The sequence below is a fragment of the Lissotriton helveticus genome, chromosome 4_2 (genome assembly GCF_964261635.1).
Source record: "Lissotriton helveticus chromosome 4_2, aLisHel1.1, whole genome shotgun sequence".
NCBI lineage: Eukaryota > Metazoa > Chordata > Amphibia > Caudata > Salamandridae > Lissotriton > Lissotriton helveticus.
In genome coordinates this window covers 148,714,398-148,735,019 of record NC_136064.1, presented here as the reverse complement: position 1 = coordinate 148,735,019, position 20,622 = coordinate 148,714,398, and the positions used below count along the sequence as shown (strand labels likewise).

General features: G+C 41.0%; 1 protein-coding gene across 1 annotated transcript in view; it reads left to right on the top strand.

Moving 5' to 3' along the window:
- LOC144751997 (vomeronasal type-2 receptor 26-like) overlaps window positions 1–20,622 on the top strand; it is an 84,382-nt gene that overhangs the window by 35,561 nt on the left and 28,199 nt on the right. The window contains exon 2 of the mRNA XM_078639956.1: window positions 3,456–3,579. Coding sequence (XP_078496082.1) covers window positions 3,456–3,579 — 124 coding nt within the window. The remainder of the gene's footprint in view (window positions 1–3,455; window positions 3,580–20,622) is intronic.

Below are 20,622 nucleotides of genomic sequence, written 5' to 3'. Positions count from 1 at the left end.
ATGTCATTTAATTTATTGGTATTTATATAGAATTAATTGTTAATGAATTTATAATAGGTAATTAATTAAAATATAATTGGTAATTAAAATTAATTGATTAATTTTTTAATTGTAAATTAATTTATTGTTAATAGGTAATTAATTAGTATTAGTAGGTAATTTTTATAATTAAATACTTTTAATTTGTAATTTTAAATAAATATTTAGTATATTTTATACAATTGTAAAATATTTGAATTATTTTGTAATTGGTATTACTATTTATGTTATTTATATTTATATATGAAGTATTTACTTTCCCTAATATTGCACTTACTGGAGTTGGAATAGTAATTTTTACCCCTACACTATCCAACACTTTCCCTACTGTTGCACTCTCTGGAGTTGGAATAGTAATTTTAACCCCTACGCTATCCAACTCTTTCCCTACTCTTGCACTCTCTGGAGTTGGAATAGTAATTTTAACCCCTACGCTATCCAACTCTTTCGCTACTGTTGCACTCTCTGGAGTTGGAATAGTAATTTTAACCACTACGCTATCCAACGCTTTCCCTACTGTTGCACTCTCTGGAGTGGGAATAGTAATTTTTACCCCTACGCTATCCAACGCTTTCCCTACTGTTGCACTCACCGGAGTGGGAATAGTAATTTTTACCCCTACGCTATCCAACGCTTTCCCTACTGTTGCACTCGCTGGAGTGGGAATAGTAATTTTAACGCCTACGCTATCCAACTCTTTCCCTACTGTTGCACTCTCCGGAGTTGGAATACAAATTTTAACCCCTACGCTATCCAACTCTTTCCCTACTGTTGCACTCTCTGGAGTTGGAATAGTAATTTTAACCCCTACGCTATCCAACGCTTTCCCTACTGTTGCACTCTCTGGAGTGGGAATAGTAATTTTTACCCCTACGCTATCCAACGCTTTCCCTACTGTTGCACTCTCTGGAGTGGGAATAGTAATTTTTACCCCTACGCTATCCAACGCTTTCCCTACTGTTGCACTCTCTGGAGTGGTAATAGTAATTTTTACCCCTACGCTATCCAACGCTTTCCCTACTGTTGCACTCGCTGGAGTGGGAATAGTAATTTTAACCCCTACGCTATCCAACTCTTTCCCTACTGTTGCACTCTCCGGAGTTGGAATACAAATTTTAACCCCTACGCTATCCAACTCTTTCCCTACTGTTGCACTCTCTGGAGTTGGAATAGTAAATTTAACCCCTACGCTATCCAACGCTTTCCCTACTGTTGCACTCTCTGGAGTGGGAATAGTAATTTTTACCCCTACGCTATCCAACGCTTTCCCTACTGTTGCACTCTCTGGAGTGGGAATAGTAATTTTTACCCCTACGCTATCCAACGCTTTCCCTACTGTTGCACTCGCTGGAGTGGGAATAGTAATTTTACCTCTATGCTATCCAACTCTTTCCCTACTGTTGCACTCTCTGGAGTGGGAATAGTAACTTTAACCCCTCCAACGCTTTCCCTACTGTTGCACTCTCTGGACTGGGAATAGTAATTTTTACCCCTACGCTATCCAACACTTTCCCTACTCTTGCACTCTCTGGAGTTGGAATAGTAATTTTAACCACTACGCTATCCAACTCTTTCCCTACTGTTGCACTCTCTGGAGTTGGAATAGTAATTTTAACCCCTAAGCTATCCAACGCTTTCCCTACTGTTGCACTCTCCGGAGTGGGAATAGTAATTTTTACACCTATGCTATCCAACGTTGTAAATGTAAATTGATACTTGTATAGCACACTACTCACCCGCAAGGGTCTCAAGGCACTTGTACGAATACCGCTGTGGAACCCATCCTGGCTTTCCCTGTGAGGTTGCCACTCCTGGGCACCCCCAAGGTGGAGGCCAGGCATCCTTAGCGTTGTCTGGGCCGTTGTGGAGATTAAGCAAGCTATTGCCCAGAGTTGCAGAGTGGGACTCCATGATTGGAATAGGCACCGAGGCGAGAATTATCAGGTCCGTGGAATTTTGAGCCCAAGACCCGCCGAGGCAGGGAATTGAACCCTGGTCCCGGGCTAGACCTCTGCTTCAGGGTCTGCCGCTCTAACCATTGAGCCACACTTCTCCCTACTGTTGCACTCTCTGGAGTCGGAATAGTAATATTTACCCCTACGCTATCCAACGCTTTCCATACTGTTGCACTCTCTGGAGTGGGAATAGTAATTTTTACCCCTACGCTATCCAACGCTTTCCCTACTGTTGCACTCTCTGGAGTGGGAATAGTAATTTTTACCCCTACGCTATCCAACGCTTTCCCTTCTGTTGCACTCACTGGAGTCGTTACAATAAATTTAAACCTCTTGCTATCCTACGGTAAAAATATTGTATATGTTTTGTTAATAATATGTATATATATATATATATATGAATAAAAAATAAAATTATTTTTTTTAAGTTATATTAATTATTTTTTAATGTTACGTTTATTTAAGTATTTTAAATAAGTTAAAAATTATTTTATTTATTATTATATTACTTTTAAATTACTTTTAAGACATTTAAAAAATTCGATATTTTGACAGTCTATATTTTTTACACTCGATATTTTGTAGTCGGTATTTTTGTACTTACCTGTTTGAAGATAAGAAGTCGATATTTTGTAGTCGATATTTTTACCTCGATATTTTGTCATCTCGATATTGTGACTATCGATATTCTGTCAGTGATCCCTCATGATATAGGGCCAGTCTTTTTTAAACAACATTTGTGCCTATATGTCTCTGCACGCCAGCTAGGCTCAGCTCAATCTCACAATCTGAATATCCCTAGGTTCTAAAAAAGTGCTTGGGGAGGCAGAAGTTTTTAGGTCTAGACTCTGGAACTCTCTCCTCCAGAAATTGAAGGATTCAACTCATCTGTTAGCATTCAGGAAGGCGCTGAAGATATGATTGTTTAACCTCTAACCATTTGTCACAATCGAATGATGTCTGTTGATTTTGAGGAGCTAGCGCCTTGACACCTTAGGGTAATTGACTCGCGCTTTATCAATCTCTTTTTCATTTCATTTAATTCCTATCCAGGTCTATAGGGACCAGCATGAGACCTTCTGAAGAAGCATGCTACTATAAAAACAACCATTAGTGGATCCCTGTGTGTTCTCCTTGATGGGATCACGTTCTCTTTGAGTATAAGCCCTTTTAACCCAGGAAAGTACCATAAATTAGTATGTGTAATAAACTCTGGGGACAGCGTCTATGTGCAGAACCTTTTTCTTTCCCCTCCCCCCTAACCTAACATTTGGTTATAACTGGGTGGACACGATACAGTAGGATATGTCATGGTTTGGATTGCAATGGGTGCTATGGGATGGTTCAATACCCTCTAGTATCCTTATGTAGCACCAAGCCATAAGTCCCCCTATGTAATTTATTTTTCATCATGTGAGTCATGATTTTAGTTTCTCATTCTGTATCTGTTCCTTTCCCCAGGCTCCCAGCTCCTTCTGCAGTGAGAGCTGCCTCCCTGGGTTCAGACAGTCTGCAAGGAAAGGCTGGCCTGTCTGCTGCTTTGACTGTGTTCCCTGCTCTGCTGGTGAGATTTCAAATGAGACCGGTGAGTATCCTTTGAGTCTGAAGAGCATACGTCGCAAGACCAAGGACTGCATTTCTATTGATTTCGAGACTCCGCAGGTTCATGGAGGTAACATTAACATCTGTCGGACTGCCGTATCTATGAAGTATTAGCCACAACCCTTAAAAAGCATTTTCCAAATGTCCTCTTGTCCTGGAGCTACTATCACCTGCTCCAAGGGATGCAGTGACCTCTATTGCCTCAAATGACAGTCAGTAGACTGCAGCGAGTAAATAACCATTGTTAACCATATTTATGACCCTGTATCCCAGAGAAAGGTCAAGAATGTACCATATTTATCCACATATGGCCCACACCTGCCACTTCCCCAGTGCTGGTGCGCAATGGCCTGCCTAGGTCCAATACATGCACCCTTGCACAATGGTGTAAGGGTATTTATGTTGCATTTTGAACAGTTTATGTGTAGGAAGGGGCACCTTTCTGCATAAAAAAATCCCCTGAGGCTTTTTCCTCTTTCTATGGGGGTGCAAGAGTGACACAACTCCCTTCATAAATATGCCCTTGTGTGTTGCTCCTCATTAGTCAAACAGTATAAGGAGGGCCATGAATGGCACTGGGAGAAGGATAAACCAAACATTTGTGAGAGATGGTTCTCTGTGTTTTGTACCATAGCGGCCCCAAGGAAATTGATTTGAAGCTTCGAAGCTTCTTGACCTGATTCATTTCTGTGCCTTGTATTATGGGGCAGCGGGGTGCCTGTCTTTGTGTGTGATGCAGGTCATTTGAAATAAGCATCTCACTTCAATAGGAAGCCATGGGTTGATGTGACCCAAGTGTTTCACTCCTGTAATAGGTCTTGTTGTTTGTCTCAGAGCCATGTGTAACTTGTGAGGACCTGTGACTGGAGCGTTTCAATAGCCAAGTCGTGCATGGACACCTCATCTATGATATTCTTTATGGTTCCATTCTGGTTGTCTGCAACAAGAGTCATATTCAAATTCTCATTTGGATTTGCATATTACATCATATGTTCACTGCTAACATATGTAAATTGTGAGAAATTGATTTGTTGGTTGAATACAGTGTGAGTTCTGGTCAAGCAGCATCCACAAAACACAGTCAGGCTGAACTTAGAGGCAATGTGTGGAGTATTTATGTATTACACAAACAGTAATAAAGTGAAAACACAACACAAGAAAAATACCAAACCAGTTTAGAAGAATGGAGAAAGTCGTAATAACTGTTTTGACATCAACATGACAAAAATCCAATCAGTAGACCCAGAGATATGAATTTTTTAACTTTTGAGTGAAATGTAGCCTCTAAAAGATCAAAGCACCGACCGCGATATCTGTTTGCACTAGACTTGGTCAACTGCGCTGGTTTGGATACAAGAAGTTGATTGAGCCTTACCTTCAAACTTTGAAAAATGTCTGAGAAGGTAGAAGTTCAGTGGGCCAAACTGCAGGAGTGTCCGAGGAGCGAGTGTCACTGTTGGATGGCGGTGAAGCACAGCTGCTGATTTTTACCTTCAGACTTATTCGCCAAAATGGAAGTCAAAAACCTCCAGTGCTGTGAATTAGAGGGCTGTAGCTGAAGGCATTTCCAAAAGATCAGAAACCCCTTTGGTGAAGGACCACTGAAATGGATTGGATCTTGGGGAGAGTAACATAGCAGGAGAAGCCACAAAAAAGTTCAATTAGCAAGCTACCTAAGGCGGCTAGGAAATCTGGCTGATCCCTGTTTCCTCCACATTCTTAGAACACTTTTTGGCCACATATTGCCTAAGTACTCACTTAGGGCCTGTAAAGTAAATGCTACCAGGGAGCCTGAAGAACGTATTGTGCCACCCACTTAAGTAGCAATTCAAAAGATGTATCAGGCCTGCGAATGCACTGCTATGTCGACTAGCACTTAAAGCCCCTTTCTAAGCCTCAAACTCCCCTTTTATTACATATAATACATACTAATGTAGGCCCTAGGTAGCCCATAGTGCAGGGTGCTGTGTAATTAAAAGCTTGGGCAAGTACTTTTAAGTTTTGGATAGGCTCAGATAAATGGTCTGTGGAAGCATAACACAAGCATGGCCTATGCTTCTAATGATGTCTGATCACCACCAAGAAAGTAATTCATGGGCAAAACCAATTTGCATGGGTTTTAGTCAAACTCAGTGGGGCTTGCAGAGAATTATCTGGTTGGGGAAGATGAGATGCTTCTTTGTCTTTCAATTCTGAGTTATTGTAGGCGATGCTCAATGTGTAAGGCCTGATCTACTATTTCAAGGAAAGATGCTGTCTGGGGCAAGTACACCAAAGTGTCCTTAATCTCCTGTTTCAGACTTTTGCATGAAGGGAAATCAAGTTTATTCAATTCAAGTAGTCTCATTAGCTAATCGATGAGGCTGGGTTATATATTTCTGAACATCATGTCTGCCTTGCTTAATGCCCCAGAGAACCTATTCAGCAGACAAGACAGAGGTGTATATTTCCAGAGACTGCACATGATGAACATGAGAAGAAGAGACTGGCACAAATTGAGCGGAAAAGTCACCACGGAAAGGATCCATGGCGATATCATGGATTAGGAAAAGGCTATTGGAAAGAATTAACGGTGGCCATCTAATAAATGTACCTCGTAAGACCAAGAATGCCTTGGGACAGGAAGAAAGAGACCCAAGCTAGATACAGTGCTTGCATCCCCGCAAAACAATCCCCCAAGGATAGGAATACGCTGCCCCAATAACCTACCATTAGGTGGGCCGCTGTAAGGTAGGTATAGATTGCAGGGCCCGTCTGATCATCCTGTGCCTGCTGAGGATATTACAGAATTTGAGTCACAGCAGGAGTGCAACATACAAGGCCTACTTATAAGTGACATATTTATTTTTAAAATAACTGTTTCCCTCTGTTGAAAAACAGGCCTAACTTTTTTTGTGCAAAGTTCTACCCTAAATGTGGAGTCTCAGCAGTCATAAATCACAGTTTTGTGAATACCAAAAATGAATAAACTTACACAAATGTGTATGTTTCTTTTTTAGAATCAGGCCCAAGGAGACTGCTAATTTCCTAAACACACCTGGCTAGCCCACAGGCTTTCCTAAGGGAAGAAGCCTTGTGCCATGTTAGATTCACTAAAACTGGTGCAACGTTGGATAGTTTGAAGTGAAAACAAGATGAGATACAAAAGGGTTACTCTGAAAACATTTTCCTCATTGGCCGGGAAGTTTCCAGGAGACACCTACACTCACTAGTTAGTAAATTAAACAAAAATGACACTTTACCCACAGCTCAGTAAAACACTGTGGAGTTGTGGAACAGCCAAAGAGGTCAGAGCCTGATGTCTGAGGCCTGTGACAAGACCTCGAGGGCTGAACCTGCTCTAACCTGTAGCCATGACAAAGAAGTGGATTTCAAGACTCAGTTTGCTGACATGCTGTGTGTCTCAAAAAACCACCAAAAGCTGAAAAAATGCCTTTTCTGCAGTCACCAGTTGCAACTGGAAAAGAGCCCTGAACGCTACTGGTAGCTCCTGCTGGAGTGTGTTCTGACTCCTAAGTGCCAATCTCTGAGATTTTGGGAGATCTAGTGTTATCCAGTAAAATAATTTGGACGTACAAAAATGTTGTCCTACCAGACGTTGGGAGGACCATAAACAATCGTACACATCAACATCTAAGTCCTTCACCCCAATTAATAATTCACATTCTTACATCCATTTTTTATCATTTTTCCATGCTCCTCAATCATAACGTATGTGGGAGAAAAGAGTGAGTTCTATCTAGTCATCCAGTAAGGAGTTTAGTCATCAGAACACCATCCTTTGTTATAGGAAGTCCTGGATGGACCTTTTCAAATGAGTGGGGACCCTACAAAGTTGTGTCATACTGCTTTTAGTAGCAATGGTATTCATTTCAGAGTCATAAGAATGCTTATGGTCATTTCAGTGGATATTCAATCGCCCTAGTTGATGGTATTAGAGGACAACATTTTTTTACCAGTGATGAGTTTGGTCACTTGTTGAATGAATACAAGATTATCACCCAGTGGGTGATAGATAATATGAGTTCAGATTGCTGAGTTCTACTTCCAGTCTTGGAGTAAAGAGTAGTTGTAGTGTGTCAATGGTCACAACCACTTCGCAGGTTCTCTTCTCTTGGTACAGACCCTTGATTGAGCAGTCTAGTGGGGCCCAAAGGTTTAGAACTGGTTTAGAGGTTTCATGTAGTCATATCGTAGTCACAAATGCTATGTTTAAATGGTGTGAATGAATACTGCTTGAGTTTTCTCTGCAAAATTTTGCAGCAGAACCAAACATGAGCAAACCGGATCTTTAGACGACCTCTGTCATGCTTTAAAATAGATTTCCTGGTGAAGATGCCCTCGGAAAGAGACCCAGAGGGTGAAGTCTTGTTGGCACAGTGATCTTCTCGCGAAAGGTTTGGCATGGTAGTTGAAACACAATGTTGAGATGCTTCAGCTAAGGTGGTGACTTCATGGAAGGCTTTAAGAACCAAGGGAAGGGTATAAAATCCAATTATTAGTTTGATAGCCAGTCAGTGGAAACATTTATGGAACGGAGTGATATCGTAAGAGCCCTTCAGATGTTGAGCCCTGTATGATCTGGGCCTAGAGTTTGTCATGGGACTAAATTACAGGGGCGTTAAGACAGAGCGGTGGCTAAGGTGAAATAATGTTTTCTTCAAGTTACAATATTGGGAGGATCCTGAGAATGTGACAATATCAAATAAAAGTTGTGGCCACAGCATTGACCTGAAAGGTTGTCAAAGATAACTGCCAAGTACCTGACATATTTACAAGTGTTTGATGGGAGCCAGAGGCTCCGGAGCCACCTAGTGGTTAGAGTCTCTTTATTTTCTTGAGGCCTAAACTAATTATTTCAGTTTTCATGATTTTGAGGCATGAACAATTCTTTATTGTCCAGTTTTGCACTTTTATTGGGACAGTCAATTACTTTTTTTACAATTTTTCTCTGATCTTTATTAATTCTGTAGTTAGGGTTCAGGGGCATAAATGTATAATACCTATCCTGTAGTGGTTGATCCCTGTGTGGGGCATGTTTATGTTGAAGAGAGTTTAAGAGAGGGATGACCCTTCAGAAACGCTGCTGATCGTATTGATGATTCAGCAGAAGTCAACCAAGTTTCACCTTATAGTTGCAGTTGGCTAAAAAGAATTTGATCAATTGGGTTTTGATGCAGCGGTAAATTTCTTCTGGTAATTTCTCAATGCAAAACCCTCATGCTACCTCTATTTACCGCTGAAAAAGGTGTTGGGCCCTTGACACCATGTATTACCTTCAGGAGATTTCAAGTAAACATGAACAGTCAAAAATGCAATTATTATTTAAGCCAATGAGGAGAGTTGTCGAGCATTTTAAAGGGTTTTATTTTGTAGTCAAAAGTTAAGTTTTCTCTGACCCTTTATCCATTAGTCAAATGTCAATCAGGTTACAAAATTTGGAAAACAGGAAAAATAGCATTAATACAAAACATATTACAGTCTGCATATAAGCATCACATGTAGAAAAGAAAATGTGGCGCAAAATGTCAGTCAAAACTCTTAAGAGTTTCTAAGAAAAAGAGTCTTGCACGGCTAATCACTAATTACATAGTCTCCATAAAGAGAAATAAATGCATAAGACAAATAAATCTTTTCAGACCTAATTAATTAGTCAAAGCATAAACTTAAAGTTTAGCATCTAAATCTTAAAAGCCTTTCTATCTGTTACTGCTCTCTGCATCTCTGCCACTCTGATAGGAGTTGCTCCTTGAAAGCACCCCTCCTTCACCAGACCTTAAAGGAATGTGGCCTGGTGCCAAAAATATGAGCAAAAAACCTCCCCTCTCCTCGGACGCAATCTCCCGCCCAAGGCTGTAGCAATCTCCTGCGACGTTTCTCGTACCTAACCCATATGAATGAAACAGAGCCTAAAGCCTAAAAGCAAAAGTGAGGATACTGGCGAAAATCCCACCCGGCGTTTTAACCTCAAGATGGCGCCTGAGAAGGAACGGACCTGCTTTTCGAATGACTCAAAGCAGATCCATGGGAACTTTTACCGAACTACCTAACCCCAACCCCTTCCCGCTCTAGTCCTCTCCACTTTCCTGCTACTGACCTCTGCCCTCACCTGTCCTGGCCCTAGTCTCCATCCTGTTTATCTGTGAAAGACATCCTTTTGTCTCTCTTCTCATCTCTTCCCGCATCCTCCCTCTATTTATGTCTCTCCTTCTCTCCTCTCTCAATGTATTGAGACTGAACTATTTTGTATGATGCCCGATGGAGCTACCTGGTTTAGCTGTAGGGGGGATGGGCTGTGGACTCCCTCCTTGGTGGTCACCCACCCAGTCGGCCTTTAGACAGACTTCATTTCGTCTCTCCTTGTTGTCTCTTCCCCTATCCTCCCTTTCTCACCTTCCCTGTCCCCTCCCCTCTACGCTCCATTTATTTTGCTCTCCATGTTCTTTAAATGTTTCCCATTGAGACCTATCTATTTGGACAAAGCCCGGTGGAGCTACCTGATCGCTATAGAGGAGATGGGTTTTAGGACTTCCCCCTCGACCGTCACCTACCCAGCCGGACTTTGGGCTGAATTTCCTTTGTCTTTCTGCCGTATCTCCCTCCCTCCTCTTTACCCCCTTGCCCCCTTCCTCTCTACACTTCACTTATCTCGTTTTCTATGCTCTTGTAATTGTTTGTCTAGCAACTGATGTGAATTGGAACTAATGTAATCTTGTAATTTTTTTGAACCTCATGTAAATCGCTCTGATACCTCCGGGTCTAGCCAGTGCTATATAAAACTCTTAAATAAATAAATTAAATACATATAGGTCATTATTTATACTCTAATTCTTGGCAGACTACACAAAAATGTTTCATCTTCAGAAGAGCTTGTACCTTATTGGTCAGTCACGATGGCATGAGGTCTCACTATCCTGACTCATTGAACATTCTAGAGCATACCAGTTTTAACAAAAGAAGCACAAATGATGAATAAATGTTATATGTTTAGCAACATTTGCTAGGAAAATTGATTCTATCTTTTCCTCTTCCTTCCTGTCTCACAGGCTAGAAGGATACTTTAGCTAACTGGTACATTAACACAATCACAAGAATGTACAGTTCACAGTGGCCTTGACTCCTTCATGGTTTGAGGCAAGCAGATCTGCACATGCTCTCTTCTTTTAATGCAAGTCACAGCCTTGCTGGATTCACAGGGAGCCATGTTGTTGTACGCCCAAAAACCATAACAAACAAAAGAATATTAATTTCATGTAGATAAGCCCATTATGTTGCCCTCCCTTATACTAATACCCCTTATAAATGTTTACCTAGCCAAGCAGTTTTTATGATTGGTTATGTACAACACGCACAATTTAAAAGTTAATACAGCTCACACAGTTAAGACAGCACACACAGCAACATGCTTTAATGTTTTAGATAGCTTTTCATGCAAAAAAGCATGTAGCCCCATGTGTAGTGTTTGGTGCATTATTAATTCACACACATTATAAAAAGAGGTGCTATAAACTGCAGTATATATTTATATTTTTCAAATATGCAACAAGCCAAAGTCCTTCGAGACAGGGACAGAGGTGTACATTATAAGGAAAAAGGCTGGGGAAAGAAAACACATTCTATGGTTATTCTTCACAACTAAAAAGGCCACTTTTCTCTACACTGCAAAAACACATGTTAATTCCGCACAAGCATTTCAGACTGACTAGGCCTCACTTTCATGTTTTTCATGTGCCATGTTTTTAATGTGCACCAAAATGTGCGTGTCAATTTTAAATGCAGTCAGTCTGAAGCACAAAAATAAACAATGCCTGACGCAAGATGGAATCTGCTCCATCAGATTCAACACCTCCTAACCGAGAGTAGGACTCCTGATGTGAAAATTAAATTTTACAGTTAACTGAATCAAAAGTTGCAGAAAAATCCAGAAGGATTTGTGTCTTTGGTTTAAAGAGTTTGTCCCTAATGTTCATTGCTGCTAATATAGTTTTCCTTCACGGAGAAGGATATTTCTCTTGAAGTAACCACGATGTTGTGAGGTGACCACCACATCTAGAATATTTGTAAAGGTGTGGAAGCTAGACATAAGTCTGTTGTTTGTTAGGTCCTCTGAGTATGCATAGGGTTTGTGAGGAAACACATACATATAGTGCCGTTGGAAATGTCACCTATCAGCAGGGACATCTAGAAAGGACATCACTAAGAAAAAGGCTTTCTGATAGCAAATGGAAAGTGTGAGTGACTGTGTCAGGAAGCATTCTGAAGGAACAACAAGCAATTCCCAGAGACCGGGACTACCTTCAAACTAACAGGCTTTGTTTAGCCTAGAGAAGGTGTGCAGGGAAAGGTATAGGGGGACATGGGTACATCTCTCCATCACTGCAGTGCATCATGGGTAATTTTAGTTAGGTGTAATTTGAATTTGGAATAGTTTTCTCATTCACCTTTCTAATGCATGTCTGTACTAACGCTTTAATTATTATTGTGCTTATTACTTTTTTTAATAGACTGAGATAACATATGCTATTACTTTGTAGATATATCTTTTTGTAGTCGATGACTCGCAGTACTGGTCAGGAACTACTTCACATAAAATCATCCTAATAGCATATCTTGTAGGTCTGGGAGTCTCCAGGCTATACTTCCTCGTTAAAGTAGCTTGCATTGGGGAGGCTAATGAGACCCATCTCTTTTCCCTCCAAGGGACCACAGAAAAAACAACCAAGAGATGATTCTTTGGCTCAAAAGTAACTCTATCTCCCTAACATCAATTTAAGACTTCCTAAGTACAAAGATTGTAATCAATAACCAAATCCCTTCTCTCCTTCAGATTCCCGTGACTGCTGGCCTTGTCCTGAAGACCACTGGCCCAATGAAGAACGAACCAGATGTAATCTAACAACTCTTCAGTTCCTCCCCCTTGAGAGTCCTCTGGAAATCAGAGTTTCATTCCTCACCAGCCTCCTTTCCCTAATCACTCTCAATCAGTCAATCAAACGGTACTTGTAGCACATAGCTTATCACCGGTGAGATATCCAGGTACTTGGATACTAGGCTTGTTGAGTTTCTTCCTGAAGTCCGTCACCTAGGGAGATGTTCAGAGGTGCAGGAGGAGGGCCTTCCCGTACCTGGCAGTGGGGTGGGGTGGGAGAAGAAGTGTTCTATGCTGTGGCTACGGCTGATGCGCAGTGTTTGCCAGGGTGAGGGAGGGGGAGTAAACATTTCTGGATGGTTGGTGAAAGGTCAGGTGGTGGTTCATATATTCTGGTTCTTGGTCATGGGGGGCTTTGAACACGTGTGTCAGTAGTGTTGAATGGCATCTTCTCTGGATGACGCTCCTGTGGAAGTTCATTCAGCTGCTGGGTTTTGTGGGTCCTTTTGGGCAGGTTGAGGATCAGTCTGGCCAATGAGTTCTGTATTGTCTGGAGCCTTCTCATGAGTTTTCTGGTGGTACCTGCCTACAGTGCATTGCTTTAGTCCAGACGGCTGCTGATTAAGGCGTGCATGACTGTTTTCCTGGTGATTGTGGGGAGCCATTTGAAGATTCTTCAGAGCATCCAGAGAGTGTGAAAGTAGGGTATGGAGACAATGTTGACCTGTTTTTCCATGGTGAGTTTGCTGTCCAAGAGGATGTTGAGGTTATAGGCATGGTCCAAATTTTGCAGCCCACCAGATGTCGTTCCAGAAGGAGGTATGGTTGCAAAAGAACAGTACTTCGATTTTGTCCGTGTTGAGCTTCAGGCAGTTTTCCTTCATCTAGGCTGTGACGGTCTTCATGCAGTTGTGGAAGTTGGTCTTCGTTGTGTTGTCAGCGTAGGATAAGATGTTTATGTTGTATGTTCTGACAGCACTGGTTTTCTGCATCTTCAAGAAGTACCAGGACACACCAATTTTCAAAGCAAACAATCGAGAGCTCAGCTACGTGCTTCTCATCGCCCTCATGCTCTGTTTCCTCTCTCCCTTCACCTTCATTGGCCATCCCTTGAGATATTCCTGCATGATCCAACAAAACACATTTGGAATTATCTTTTCCAATCAGCATTTCCACTATTCTGGCTATTTATGGACCAGAGTTATGCGGTAAAGGCCCTTCCGTTGTCAAGCTCTTTATAATTTGGATCTAGAGTTTGTCATGGGACTACATTACAGAAGCCAAAATGAGTTAGAGGGGTGTCGAAGGTGTAGCAATGTGCTATTCAGTTTACAGGAGCAGGAGGATCCTAAGTATATAACAGTATCAAAAAGAAGTTTGTGGCCACAGCATTGAACTTAATTGTCAAAGATAGCTGCCAAGACTCTGACATATTTAGAAGGGTTTGATGAGTGGCAGAGGCTCAGGTTAGTCTCTTTTTGTTCTTAAGGCCTGAAAGGATTATCTCAGTTTTCATGATTTTGACTCAAAATCAATTCTTTGTTGTTCATTGTTGCACTTTTATTGGGACGATCAAGGACTTTTCTACAATCTTCGGGATCATTAGCGGTTCTGTATTTAAGGTTCTGTAGATGTTATGGATCCTGGTGTTGGGGCATGGACATTTTGAAAAGAGTTTAGGATAGAGATGAACCTTTGGGTACAGATCTGGTCATTTTGATTACTAAGCAGAAGTTAACCAAGTTTCACCTCATGGGTGCTGTTGGCTAAGAAGAATTTTATCATTTGGGATTCAACACCTCTTAGCCCAGAGAAAGTCTCCAGATATGAAAATACATTTTTACAGTCAAATCTAAACAAGGATACAGACAAATCCAGAACGATCGGTGCCTTTGGCTGGAAGAGAACTTACCTGATGTTCTTTATTGCTGATATGGTTCTTCTTTGACATATGAAGCCAAACTAAGAGTCACAAAGGAGGCAGTTCCCTTGATGTAACCAGAATGTTCTGAGGTGACCACTACCTAGAATTTTTGTAAGGGTGTGTAAGCCAGAAATACGTCTGTGGTTTGTTATCTCCTCAGGGTATGTGTAGGGTTTCTTATGAAGACACATAATGATGCTGCTGTTGGAAATGTCACCTGTCAGCAGGGACACATTGATTAATCTAGTGATTATTGTAACTAGTGCAGAAAAGACACTGTTAATGGCTTCCTCAACTACAAAGTCTCTTGTCCTCTGGAGCAACTTATACAATCCCCTTCTTGATGGAAACATTAGACTCCCTCATCCACAACTACCTTGGGGGACTTTTTCAATTGAGGGAAATCTAAGAAGTCTTCCCAGAGTTGTTCAGAAGAAGGTGATTAAGTGGTGAGAGAAGAGCGTGTGATCAGTTCTTGGTAGACTCAGACTCATACTTCTGAAAATCTTTCAGCTTTAACAGTATGACACTAGAAGAGTGCCATTGTGGCAGCTTTGTAGCATATCTCATAAATGTGTCAAGCTGTTTTATTGGAGAGGAGAATGGGCTGTCCATCATCTGCCTACAGTTCTGATATTTTCTTTCAAAAGAAAGACTCTTTGAAGAACCATTTTTCGAGTTCGACTTTGGCCATTTCACCTTCATTTTGTTGAGCAAAGCAATCCTATCTAAGTTGGTGGAGGTGTAAAGAGGACATTCTTGTCAACGACCGAATGGAACAGTAATCCTGTTAATCTTGAAAATTAGAGGAAAAGGGCTGTTGAGGCCAGAGCCTTCAATTTTAGGATGTGGGTGGAGCGATAGGCTGAGTTGTACGCATTCAATTTTGTTCACAGCACAGGTAAGGCTGTAAAGTGAAGATGTTCTGTAGGAGACCTCGACCAGGTAGATGGGTAGATGATTTGTGTGTGTTTGTGGGGTGGTCTGTAGGTATTGTAAGCAGTGACTGTGCCAGAGACAGAGAGATGGGTTATGTGGCGTGTTTCAAATTATGCTCTTGGAATTTATTATAAAAAAGTGTTCTTTGAAGGTCTTTTGGGTTAGAAACAGTTCCTTGAATCATGATATTAAAATGTCTGTATAATTAAGTTGGAGATTTAATAAGATTGTACACCGTGTAGGCCTCACAAAGGTGACACAAATCGGTGCAAATTAATTTTTTATGATGCACTTTCCAGCACTGGAAATACTGTGAAAGTAACGCAAAGTAGTGCATAGCGCTGCATTGCAGCACTTATCACCAAGGGAGCATACCATGGGTGGTGCATGGGCATTCCCATGCAACCACCCGAGGTTTCTGGTGCTAATCCCTATTTACTGAATAAAGTAGACAGGGTTTAGCATCAGAAAACTAAGCCTTTTTGAAGCAGCCGCAATGAAGGAGAAGTTTCCATTTCTCCTCCCTTTTCTGAGTTTGTACATGTGCTGCACACATACAAAGAGGGAAAAGGTGTAAAGCTAGTCTATGCATAGTTTTTTGTACTGGAAGGGTTCCGTTAAGGATATTCATGTTCTGGTAGGAATGCCTTCCTACACGAAAACAGTCCTGCTTGTTGTGCAGGCACCTTGCAGAATGTGGGAAGGGTGCATGTGTTGAGGCTAGGTAGCCTCAAGTGCACCAGTGCTGGTGCAGAGCTCAAGCGAGTCATATCTTAGCAGATATGGCACTGTTTATCTCTCTCATTCACACACCCCAACACAGCAAATATGCTTACTGCCCTGCCTTGCATGAAGGTTCAGTAAATATGTCCCTAAATGGCTTTCTTGATTGAAGTACATTAAAGGCCAGGTTTGAATGCCTGGTGGAAAACCCATTTTCTCAACCTGGGCAACACAGTAAATTACAACACTTACTCCCCACATGATCCTACTCTTAATATCTCGTCAAATCAGTCCACCCAACAGAGAGATGCACAAGAGATATGCTAAAGGAATCAGCTACGCAGAGATCCAATCACCCACAGAGGGCCTTCTACCTACGCTTCTCACCGAAATCAGAGAAAAATTTGCTGTCTCTGAAAGTAATCAAATGGAAATTGAAACAGTCTGCGAAACGTTGGAAGAAAAAATAAATGTTATGATGGAAAGATTCGGAGCAATCGAGACAGCCCTGGAAGATTTCTCAAAACAAGTGGAAAAAAACTCATCTGAAATCTCAAGACTAAAAGACAACAACAAAGAATTGAGGGACACACTAGAAAGTTTAGAGAATAGCGCAAGATGAAATAACATTAGGATGCTAAATGTCCTAGAAGAAGTTGAGGGTGGGGACATAAGGTCCTTCGCTATTAGCCTTTTGAGAGAATTCTACCCTGACATAGAAAGATAGACCCTGTAAGAAGATACTCAGAGAGTTCACCATGACCCTTACACTAAAAGACCTGGGAAAAAACCCGAGAAGGATCCTAGTAAATTATAAAACATTCTCAGTAAAAGAAAAGATCCCGGCTGGAGTGTTTAAAGCAGGAGTATATAATAGGGAGATTGGTCTTTTCGAGTTAGGTCAGAAATCTCATGCACCACACAAGATAGGCAGTGGGAGTTAGGGAAATATATCTAAGAGTTAAGGGGCCTGGGCGCCACAGCAAACTTACCATTCCCGCCTCTTTGAAGGTGATGTGGAACAATAAAATGTACAACTTTAAGGACCCCCTCAAAGTCAGCTCCTTCATTGATCAGATCCAAGGCACATCCAAAATGATAAACGTAAAATGTTCTATCCAGATAGAGTCAGAGCCCAAAGTAGAGGTATTCTCGGTATATCTCTAGTATTGAGGGAGGGTTCCCTGGGGTAGGAAAGGGTGGGATGGGTCGCAAATAAAAATACAATAAAAAAATAAAGGTTTTTTGCTGGTGCACAGGGTGGGAAAGCATGTGGGAAAAAAAATTGTCCTCATTTATAAATAATAACCAACCATCGCAAATTGACTTGTACCCTTTACCTTTTCAATTATCTGTAGCGTACATAAGATTTTCTCTCTCAAGTTATTATGTAGCTAGTTATATTTTCCATGACAGATATAGTTAGGATAGAGAAATTACAAATTTTGAAAATATTGTCATGGAACGTAAATGGTCTTAGGTTTCTCCCCAGAAGAAGGAAAATATTAGAATATCTAAGACTTTCCGATATCGATATGCTCTTTATCCGAGAATCACACTTGCTAAAAAAGGAATGGATGTTGATTTAAAAAAATCTAAAAGGGTAGAACATTGTATCTGCGCAACACAATCATGTACAGTAAAAGGGGTTGCTCTTATTTTAAAAAAAAACATTCAATCTATACTTGGGTTTTACACCGTTGATCCTCTGGGAAGGTGGGCAATTGTCAGGGCCAAAATCAATAGTTCATGGCTGAATTTTGAGGGTCGTTATGGACCAAATTTAGATGATCCGGCCTCACTACATTCCCTATTCCTCCAATTAATCAACATAAATGACCTGATTATATTGGCCGGTGATTTTAATTTGGTTTTGGATCCTAGCCAAGATTCAACCTCGAGTAGAGCAGCAGCAGCAACTTAAATATGAGAATAGCTCGAAACCAGCTGATGACAGAGATGGGTCTCTTAGACATTTGGAGAGAGATGGGACGTAAGGCAGGGATAGCAGGAGGAAATGTTACTTTTCATAACAAAAAGTGCAGGCATCGTTCCAGGATTGATTCCTTCCTGGTCGATGCTTTCACTTGTAATAACATGATTAAGGTCAGTCATGTCCCGGAACACCGGTCTGATCACTCGGCTGTAACTTTGGAAATTGTTATTGTGAGGAGACCCTCATTTCGTAGGTAGACCCTAAAGCGCTCACTACTCTTGGAAACTGCAATAACTGAAAAGCTAAAAATAGTAACTAAGGAGTTCTTCTGATTTAATCTTAACTCAGCACCCCTGCATGTGATATGGGACTCATATAAGGCCTTCTTGAGAGGTATTCTGACAACTCTCTCTATTGCGCAAACCAAGGAGATAAATATCGCAAAGCACACTTAGCGCTTTTATATTTATCGCTGTCTATCCCTGGAATATATTGCCCGGTTAGCGCGTTATCAGCAACGCGTTACGCCAGGGCGATACTATCCCAGTAATATTCTGGGAAATGGGCCAACATCGCTGGAAAACCAGCAATGTTGCACACAAAATGGAAAAAGCCTTGGTGATACGACCCTGTGGTCGTATCACCATAATCCACCTCCCATGTTAGGTATGCCTTAGTCAGGAATTTAACAGACTTTAAATTCCTGCATTAAGGCATAGTTCACACAATGATTATATTCGCTAAGGCTCTTTGCAGATATCGCAAAGCTGCCTTAGCGATAATTTCTCATGTTGTTTACCCAGCCACGCCTACTTTGCATCTCTTTAGCAATGTTTATCGCTGAGATGCCAGGCGTTGGGAAATCGGCAGCTAACATGCGCTAATGCATGTTAGCGCCACCTTGTTGATAGGGCGATAGGAATATCGCCGCATTAGCGGCAAAAAGTGCTGCTAAAGCAGCGATAATGCCCATGTTGATATGCCCCTAAGAGAGTAAGAGATTAAATCAGAGCTTTAGAGCCTGCCGTACATTTTAACCAGGAAGCGTTAGAATAAACTCCTGATAATTTGATTATTTCAGAAAATCTAACAGTAGCGAAACACAAGCTTGCGGACTACCTGAGAGTGATAGTTAAAAGAAAATGGGATTCTAGTAGGCTTTCTCACCACAAATATGGGGAGGGATGTGGCAAATTCCTTGCGTGGAAGAAGAAGGCAGACCGGTCTCGAAATCTGATAAAAGATCTTAAATGTTTATACTCTGGTAATATTATCACTGCCGATTCTGGGATTGAAGATGCCTTTGTTCAATTCTTCCAAGGCCTCTACGCAGAGGATTTAACATGAAGTGAAAATTACATGGAGGAATTTCTTTAAGATTTGGATCTCCCTTCAATCCACATTGCAGAAAAAAGAAATCTCAGTTGCCCCATAACCTTGGAGGAAGATGCTCAAATTATTAGCACATTAAAAAAGGGGAAAGCCGGTGGTCCGGATTCCATCCCAAATGAGATTTATGTAATTTTAAAAGAAGAGCTGGCCCCATTTCTACTCCAACTGTTCAACTCTGTTTTTATATCTGGTCAAGATCTTCCCTTATTGTGGGATGAAGCCACCAAAAGAATTCTCCTAAAACCAATCAAGAATCCGAGATCGGTGAATCTTACAAGCCCATTTCACTTCGAAATAGTGAACACAAATTATACACTCAGATTCTTGCTAAATGCCTGGACTAGGTAATAGGACTTCTGATACACCCAGATCAGAAAGGTTTTATGAAATGAAGGCAGCTTTATGATTTAACGCACAATCTAATTGAGGCAATAGACATGGCAGGAATATATGAACTCCCATTAGCAATAATGACCTTTGACTCTGTAAAAGCATTTGAACGGGTTAGTTGGCCGTTTTTAAATAAAATGATCCAGCGGTTTAACTTAGGGGAAACTTTCTTAGCAGCAGTTAAGGCCCTTTATAAGAACCCATCTGCTAAGGTCCTTGTTAATGGTAACCTTACAAGATCAGTAAAAATAGGTAGGGGGAATAGACAGGTTTGTCCTCTTTCCCCCCTCCTTTTCAATATATACATTGAACCTTTAGCATGTAAATTAAGAGCCTGCTGGAATATTTACCCTTTTATATGTAACGGTTGGGAAAAGAAAATCAGATTATATGCTGATGACTTGATGATTTTGACGGTGATTTAGAGCAGTTGCTTCCTGCGATTTGGGAACAGTTGGAGATTTATGGAAGGGCATCAGGATACATGATTAACCTACAAAAAACTGAGTTAATGAAATGGAATACGCATTACAGGAGCAACCTCACAAAGAGAGAAATTAGATATCTAGGCATCCAAATTGTCCATAACATCGTCAAGATAGCACAGGTTAATTTTGATAAAGTAACCACAAGGGTCAAACCACAGCTACAAAGATGGGGGGTTCTTCCACTTTCGTTTCTGAGTAAATCAAATCTTCTCCAAATGTCGATTCTCATTAAATTTACTTTTTTATTTAATACTATCCTGTTACAGTTTCTGAAGATTTGATTCCAGAAAGTACAAGGAGATTTTTTTAGTTTTATTTGAGGAAATAAAAAATCAAGACTATCTCAAAAGAAACTTAGAAGGAAG